This window comes from Fukomys damarensis, unplaced genomic scaffold, assembly GCF_012274545.1.
Source record: "Fukomys damarensis isolate Sample0158 unplaced genomic scaffold, DMR_v1.0_HiC HiC_scaffold_36, whole genome shotgun sequence".
Taxonomy (NCBI): domain Eukaryota; kingdom Metazoa; phylum Chordata; class Mammalia; order Rodentia; family Bathyergidae; genus Fukomys; species Fukomys damarensis.
This window is the reverse complement of record NW_022900948.1, coordinates 12,342,826-12,351,442: the sequence shown is the minus strand read 5'-3', so window position 1 is coordinate 12,351,442 and position 8,617 is coordinate 12,342,826. Positions and strand designations below refer to the sequence as shown.

General features: G+C 47.6%; 1 protein-coding gene across 1 annotated transcript; it reads left to right on the top strand.

The window, feature by feature from the left end:
- Positions 1-4,465: 4,465 nt before the first annotated feature.
- On the top strand, positions 4,466-6,302 carry Sigmar1 (sigma non-opioid intracellular receptor 1). Its single transcript, XM_010619260.3, has 4 exons — positions 4,466-4,732; positions 4,854-5,054; positions 5,188-5,280; positions 5,964-6,302. The coding sequence occupies exons 1-4, from the start codon at positions 4,582-4,584 to the stop codon at positions 6,188-6,190; spliced, it is 672 nt and encodes a 223-aa protein (XP_010617562.1). The 5' UTR covers positions 4,466-4,581; the 3' UTR covers positions 6,191-6,302.
- The last annotated feature ends 2,315 nt before the right edge of the window (positions 6,303-8,617 follow it).

Below are 8,617 nucleotides of genomic sequence, written 5' to 3'. Positions count from 1 at the left end.
TTTTTTTTTTTTTTTTTTTTTAACCGGGGATCGAACTCGGGTCCTTGCGCTTGCGAAGCAGGCCACCGAACCTCTGAGCTAAATCCCCGGCCCTGGCTGGCTGATTTTGATTTTTGTGGCCTGCAGCCACACCCCTGGAAGAACCTCTGAGTAGACTGCGCGGAGTCCTGCTTCAGGACTCTTGTTGCACTCAGTCATTCCTGTGCCTATTCCTTCAGCAAAATTTGTTCTGGTACCAGGGATCGAACTCTAGACCTTGTGCTTGCAACGCAGGCGCGGCGCCACTGAACTAAATCCCTGGCCCATTCAGCAAATATTTACTAAACATCTACCGTGTGCCGGGCACCCAGGATTTTCGTAAAGCACCGGATGCCCCTGCGCACCGAAGTCTTGCCTGGCCTCTGCTCTCTTCAAGTTTATACTGCAGAACCTGCAACCACCTGAGTCACCTGCTAAGCAGCTATGGTGGAGAAGAGGCAAAGATGGCCGTATAGGTGGCCCTTGATCTGCTATAGCTGAACAGACCCCTCTGGTCTTGAGTGGGAACTTCACTATATCTCATCCCCACCAGCAGAAACAGGTTTGGAAAAAAGGATAAACACACACACACTCGTGCACACAAAATACACACATCCACAGACCAGAAACACAAGAAGTGGGAGAAATAGGCTATAAGAAATATCAAAATTATTTGGCATGGTGGCACACACCTGTGACCCCAGGAGATGGAAAAAAGAGGATCACAGCAAGTTTGAGGCCAGCCTGGACTACATAGTAGTTCAAGGCCAGCCAGAACTACATATCAAGAAACCTGTCTCAACCTCCCCCACAAATATATATAATCTCAGGCACAGTGGTGCACATGCCTGTAGTCCCAGCTACTAAGAAAGCTGAGGCAGGAGGATCACATCAGCCTAAAGAATTCAAGACCAGTCTGGGCAACATAGTAAGACCAGTCTCAAGAACAAAACAAAGCTGGACGTGGTGGCATATACCTGTAATCCCAGCGCTTAGGAGGCTGAGGCAGGAGGGTCTCGTGAGTTCGAAGCCAGCTGGGGCTCCGTAGTGAGTTAAGGGATTGCCTGAGCTACATAGCAAGACTTTGTCTCAAAACATCCCCCCCCAAAATGAAAACAAATAAACAAAACAAGGACAGAGGAAGAAAGGAGAGATAAATAAAAGATATGAGGAGGAAAGTACTGTTAGCAGCTCCAGCCATCATCTGGGAGGCATCAGACATATTTTCTTTATATGTTCCTTTTTATTTTCCATGTTTTTGGGTTTTTCCAATGAGACCAGTTAGCTAGCACCAGGATAGAATTCAAATTAATTCCTCCCCTGACACTTCTAAAGAGCCATCTAAATATGATCTATACTTCTTCTCCACTTCATAGACACCAGGGTTACCCAGAGAATGAATGGTAAGTTGAGATTTTAATGCAGAGTTCCAAGGAGACTTCTAGTGCTGTGACATGTGTCTGAGACTTCAGTGAGATTCAGCACAGAAACTTAGTGAGCTAGGAGCTAAACTAAAGCAGGGAGGCCCCTTCTCCCAAGTCAGATAGGTATTCTGCAACCAAGCTGCAAAAAAAAAAGTCATTGGTCATCTACCTGATCTTTGCCCTAGAGTCCTCAGACTGGAATCCGAAGAGGCCACTAGCTAGAAGATAGAAAGCAGGTACTAAGAAATGAGTTTTATCTGTCCCACTGGCTGTTCATAGTACAAGAGGGGGTGAGGGCAGAGATAGGAGACCTGTTTTTCTACTTTTTCAAGTGTCTTTGAGTGTCTGGATTTTGGAGTCTGCTTCATTTTCTCAGGAACAGTGTTTCAATTTTATATCCTAGGTTATGCCAGTTACTGCCAACCCCCTCCAGGAATATCTCCATACCTCTCCTCTCTGTGTCTCCCAGCTCACGCTTTTGGGGAAAAAAGAGAATGTTCTAAATGAATCCTACCCAGCCCTCTCCCTCCCAGACTTTAGAGGTGTGATCTCAGCTATAACATCTACAGATGGCTGTGACCTTCAAGTCCCTTGGTCCCCTTATGGAGCCACTCAAGGACATACACCACCTCCCCGCCACTTAAATAGTGTGTGCTAGGCTAGGCGTGGTGGCACACACCTGTAATCCCAGAACTCAGGAAGGTGATCCAGGAGGATTGCCACAAGTTTGAGGCCAGCTGGGGTTAGATAGTGGGTTCAAAGCCAGCCTGAATTGCAGAGCAAGACTCTGTGTTAAAAAAAAAAAAAAAAAAAAAAAAAGCACATTGGAGGAGCTTTCTGAAAGCCCAGATAGGCCCAAATAGTTTCAGAATTGTTTCATTCCACCAAGTTTCTTAAAAAAATAAAAAAAGTTCATCTTTGTAGCCTCTACTTTTATTATTTTACTAATTCAGCAAGATACATGAAATGTCAAAAATCCATGACAATGATTAAACTCAGTATTTCAGTCGTGTAGCCTCTACTTTTAGATGACAGTATATAGTAAGGTGTCCTTTGTCCTATATTAATTAGGGTAAGAAATCTTAGTTACTGTAACTCCAAAGTTCAATGGTAAATCACTACCAAACCATGAGTGGTTTAGTATCACAATTCATTATGTGTGTATTTGGAGTAGAAGAAATTTTGTGCCTTGTAGCATTCAAGGCTCCACCCAGCTAGTGGCTCTACCATTCCCTAAGAATTTTCTTTTTCTTTTCTTTTCTTTTTTGAGACAGGGTCTCACTGCATAATTGAGACTGACATGAAACTCACTATGTAGCCCAGGCTGGTCTCAAACTCACAGCGATCCTCCTGTCTCAGCCTCCCGAGTGCTGGGATTACAGGCGTGCGCCACCACACCTGGCTCCATTCTAAGAATTTTCTACTAGGTCCTCTGTCACTACAGTAAAAGATGAGGAAATGTGAAGAGTTTCACAGGTTTTAGAAGCCTGCCCCAGAAATGGCATACACAATCTCTGCCTATATTTCATTGTCCAGAATACAATCACATGGTCTCATCTACGTAATCATTTTTGGAATGTAATCTGGCTGTCAAAGAGCAAAATGAAACAGATTTGTGGATGTAGCATTGTCATAGCCCCATGGCACTACTGAGAAATCTAATGACAACTTCTTATCATCTTATTGAGCCTCTCAATTATATTTAACTGTGTTGACCATTCCATCATTCCTGTGGTGTGAGACTTTCTTCTTCCAGTTGTTTTATTTATATAACTAAACATAATGTCCACCATGTGCCAGGCACTAATTGCTTCAAAAATATTAGCTCGTTTAATCTTCAGGACAATAAGGGTATGTTGTATGAAATAGGTACTGTTATTTATTCCACTTTACAGATAAGAAAACTGAGTCACAGAAAGTTTAATTTGTCCAAGATCACACAAGTAGCAGGTGGCAAAAAGCCAAGGCTTTGACCCTAGTCCATCTCCAGAGTTTCTTAATCACCACGCTACACTGCTATGCTGCTTCTTTCTTTTACTTAGTGTCAGAGCCTCCTCCCCCATCCTTTAGTTGGTGTTTTCTACAGCTCTTTCACCTTGCCTTATTCAATTAGCCCTCCCTATGAGATTTTGTCCATTTTTAAGGTTTTAATTACCATCTTTTATGTAGGATCCCTAGCGAGATCGCTAAGCTGGGATGAGACCAGGCCATCATTCCTGGCACAGATCTTCCCTTTTACCTGTACCATAATCATGATCTCCCCAACTCTCATCTTGCCACCCTCGTCTCTGAGGCAAAAACCTAATCCCGTTGCTCTGCTGCAGATAATCCTCCACTGGTTTACAAAGCTCTCCTCTTTAATTTTATGCTTCAGAACAAAGAATGAGTTATAGGCCCACAAAGAACCCATGCTAACCTAACATGGTGGCACATGCGTGCAATCCCGGCACTCTAGGAGGCTAAAGCAGGAGGATTATAAATTCAAGCCTAACCCAGACAATTTAGCGATTTATAGAGACCCTGTATCAAAAGTGGGGAGGGTGAGCTGGGGAGGCTTAGTGGGAAGACCCTGAGTTCAAAGCCCAATGGCGGGGGGCTGCAATCTCTCTGCACCTTTGCTCTTTCAGTGGGTCCACTGTACTGGAATACTCTTCTCTCTTAAGACTGTTCAGGCCTCTGAAAAGCCGTCCCAGGTTTCACTAGCTCCTCTCTACATCTGTGCTAGTGAAGGTAGACCCCAACAATTACGAGTCCCGGAAGGATCTACCTTCTAGGCTCGCCTACTTTTCCGAGCACTGAGCCCAAGCAGTAAAATCAGTTCTGGAGTTTTCGCCACACACCCAGCCTGAGAGACTGGGCCAGGAGACCCCAACGTGGACAGATAAGGAGGCCGGCTCCGCCCCCTCACCTCACGTGCGTGGCACCGCCCCACCTCTCTGCGCTCCCCACAAGGAAATGGTTCAACCGATGGGGGCGGTGCTAGAGTGCTGGGACCGTTCCGATTGGTCAGGGCGAACCATACCACAGTGGTGGCGGGGGAGCGAGTCTTGGGCACCGCCGGCGGGCTCAAAACAGTGAGAGCTACAGCTTGGGGCCCAGGCTTCTTCCTGCACTACCCTGTGCCACTACTTCCGCAGGGATGCAGTGGGCCGTGGGCCGGCGGTGGGCGTGGGTTGCGCTGCTTCTGGCTGCAGTGGCAGTGCTAACCCAGGTCTTCTGGCTCTGGTTGGGTGCGCAGAGCTTCGTCTTCCAGCGCGAAGAGATCGCGCAGCTAGCGCGGCAGTACGCTGGTGAGCCGGCTGAGGGCGGGAGTGGGGCTGCCGGCCCAGGAGATAAGCAGAGGTTCTGAGGGCGCAGTTCCCCGGCCCAGGCCCGGAGCTGTCCTGACTGCCGCTCCCCTGTTTCCGCCAGGTCTGGACCACGAGCAGGCCTTCTCTAAGCTGATTGTTGAGCTGCGGAGGCTGCACCCGGGCCATGTGCTGCCTGATGAGGAGCTGCAGTGGGTATTCGTGAACGCGGGCGGCTGGATGGGCGCCATGTGCCTTCTGCACGCCTCGCTGTCCGAATACGTGCTGCTCTTCGGCACCGCCCTGGGCTCCCGCGGCCACTCGGGTCAGTCCTAGTGGAGGGCTGGACGGGGAGGCTGGGGCTGGACAGGGGTCCATTCCCTCCTTTTTGGCGTTTGGCTGAGCCGTGTGATGGTGCGGACACCCTGATAGTAGGTGTCCATCTGATTATCACTTAGGCCGCTATTGGGCTGAGATCTCCGACACCATTATCTCCGGCACTTTCCACCAGTGGAGAGAGGGCACCACCAAAAGTGAGGTCTTCTACCCAGGTGAGTAAAGAGGCTTTGTCAAAGAGTGGTCCCCTCACGCTGGAATCACCCACAGCTGGAAAGGGGGTGTTGGGAAGGCCTTCCCCATGGTTTTCTTCCTCCCCACCCACTTAAGCCACAGGTGGTTGATTGGAGCAGAGCTGAGGGCCGTATTATCTTCCTCTGTTAAAGGGAAACAGTATAATGACATCCTGTCAAACATGTCTGATGTTTATCTATTTTACCCAACCAAAGTAGAATCTTGGACTTCTGAGTGAATTTGAGGTTAAGTGTAAGCACAAAAGCATTGTGATTGAAGAGCTACATTTCTCAAAAAGCCTCACAAATCTTGATACCACTCCTCCCAACCTTCCCACCCCAGCCCAAGTTTACCTAAATGTCCACTTGACATGAATGAGGTTTAAGAATGTGTACTTCCATACAATAGCCCATGGCCATGTGGGGTAGTCCCGGTTTCCACCAAGAGAAGACATGGGCCAGGTGATGCCACAGACATTTAAGGATGATTATGTGGGGCTCTCTCTTCTCTAAATGGAAGACTAGGCCAGTGAAGTAGGGCCTTTTCCTTTCCTGAAACTGTGTTTTCATCTCCTACCCTTAAAGAGCCCATGGGCCAGGGAAACCCAACAATAGAAGGGCAGGGCAGAGATGGCCTCCTTATGTGTGTGCTCCCTGTCCCCCAGGGGAGACAGTGGTGCATGGGCCTGGTGAAGCAACAGCTGTGGAATGGGGACCAAACACGTGGATGGTGGAGTATGGCCGGGGTGTCATACCATCTACCCTGGCATTTGCACTGGCTGACACTGTCTTCAGCACCCAGGACTTCCTCACCCTCTTCTATACTCTGCGAGCCTATGCCCGAGGCCTCCGGCTTGAATTCACCACCTACCTCTTCGGCCCGGACCCTTGACCAGCCAGGCCTTGAAGGAAGACCTGTGGATGGACAGTAGTGGGCAGGCCCACACACATCCACTTACTGGAGAGCATGTACACAAGCAGGGACCTACTCACACCATGCCAATACTGACTTCCTGCTGTGCTATGAGGGACATATATGCTTATACATCGAGACATAGAGACCCATGGGAACATTTGGGACATACAGATGCCAAGACCTGTGTGTACTGCAGGATCAGGCACTCATACCCATCCAGAGAGTGAATTCCCTATATACCAAGGGGGCCAGTCATGTTTGAACACACATATCACAAGCTTGACTCACTAACTCAGGCCTTTCCAGAGCTTCCTGCCTGCAGTTAGGGCTCTGGAGTTAAGAATCGGGGTGGATATAACACTCTGCCTCAGTCTGACTCCTCAACCTAGCAGTAATGGGGTGGGAGAGAGTGGCCCTGTGAAGGTCCCCTTCCCCTGCAGCCATGACATTCTTTCCCTTTATCTCCCCTGTCCTCACCATATGCCTTATCCCCATTCTACTCCCCTGCTATGCAAGTGCCCCTGTGGCTTGTCCCCTATCTACCCCCTCAGCAACTAAGTCCCCTGAGGAACCAGAGGAATGTAGACAATGCTACATCCCATCCCTGAAAATAGATGCTCTTCCATCCCTGAAAGACCATTCCTCCCTTAGTTGCGTGGTGGGAAAGTTGTCCTCCACCTTGGGTCCAAGTGTCTACACCTGGTATAAAGAGGGCTTTTTCTATGTGGGGGTACATCACAGTTTCCAGACACTGCCCCTCTTGCGTTCTATGTCCATCTGTCTCAATAAAGACTTGTCAAACAGTTCCATTGCTCTGTGTGTCTAAGCACCAGCTGATAACTCGTGGGGGACCTTGGAGATCTCTCACTGGCTCTGCATTGAGTTTTTAAGACAGTGGCTTTGGACTATATTAGAACTTTATATTTGAGTGTGCCTAATTATCTAAGAGACTCATTGAGCCTACACATTATTGGACTCCATCCCAGGAGATCAGGGGTTTTGGATTGAGGTTATCATATGTGATAACATTTTCTTCAACACAGGAATGTCACAATCCGTGTGACTCAGGCCAGAGTTAAGTGGTGTGTGTCTTGGCTTTACTCTGCCTGTTAAACTGGGAAAAGTCCTGAGAATCCAGCCCTTGATGGCCACAAGGTGGTGGTGTGTACCTACTTTTGAACAAAAAAAAAAAAGCAGTGCCATCCCCCCCCCACCCATCTCCCATAGTATTGTTCGAGACCCAAAGCAACAGTTCCTGTACTCTGTATCTGCCTCCTGACCCACCATTTCTGTGGGCTTCTAGAGTGGGAAGCAGATGAACTACCTGGTAGTACGTGAGGTAGACTTGGCCAGAACTATCGTGAGGCAAGACAGGGGCCTAAAGTACACTCACTCCCAAAGGTGCTAACCACTTGCCTTTTTAATTTTCCCACCATAGGTGCAAACTTGCCTCCTCTCTACCCTGGCCTTCTGAGGTTAAGTAAGGCTCAGGCTTTCCTATCACCTAGTGTTTTTGGTTTGTTGTTTTTGTTTTTGTTTTGTTTTGTTTTTTTGGTACTGGGGATCAAACTCAGGATCTTGTGCTTACGAGGCAGGCATGGTGCCCCTGAGCTGAATTCCTGGCCCCTAGGTTTCCTGGTATTTAAAAAATGTAAGAAGCATTCTCATAAAATTATGCATTTTAAATTTAACATTTTTCCAGTTTGGGGATTGAACACAAGACCTTTGAGCTACATCTTTGGCCTCTTTTTTTACTTTTTATTTTATTTTTTGCAGTATTGGGGGATTGATCCCAGGACTCTTGTACTGAACTACATCATCAGCCTTTTTTTTTCTTGAGATGGTCTCACTAAGTTGCCCAACTGGGACTTGAACTCATGATCTGCCTGCTTTAGCTTCCTAGAGTGCTAGGATTACGGCCGAGTAACAGCACACCTGGTTTATTACTCTATTTTGAGACAGGTTCTTTCTAGATCACAAAGTTGTTCGGAGCAGCCTAGAACTTTTAATGCTTCTGCTTCAGCCTCCCAGAGCACTGGGATTATAGACATGTGCCACCATGCCCAAAGTTTGACGTTCTGATGAACACAAATAAAAAAGACTACATGTGTAACCTCACTTGCAAACATCAAAAGCCTAAATGTATGGCTGTGGCACTGGGTATGGTTCTTCACACCTGTAATCCCAGTACCTGGGAGGTTGAGGCATGAGGGACACAGGGTTGAAGGCCAGTTTGGACTACATAGTGAGTTCAAGTCAGCCTGAACTGCATAGTGAGACCTAGTCTTAAAACAATAACACAGGGCCAGAGATTTAGCTCAGTGGTTCTGCCACCTGCCTCACAAGTGCAAGGTCCTGAGTTCGATCCCCAGTACCCAAAAAAAAAAAAAAAAAAAATGCATG

What these genes read in the sequence shown, in the direction of transcription:
- Sigmar1 (XM_010619260.3), top strand. Translation starts at nt 4,582, where the DNA reads ATGCAGTGGGCCGTGGGCCGGCGGTGGGCGTGGGTTGCGCTGCTTCTG. An exon ending in GGGCTCCCGCGGCCACTCGG is followed by an intron (nt 5,055 to 5,187) that starts GTCAGTCCTAGT and finishes ATTATCACTTAG; the next exon opens with GCCGCTATTGGGCTGAGATC. An exon ending in AAGTGAGGTCTTCTACCCAG is followed by an intron (nt 5,281 to 5,963) that starts GTGAGTAAAGAG and finishes CCTGTCCCCCAG; the next exon opens with GGGAGACAGTGGTGCATGGG.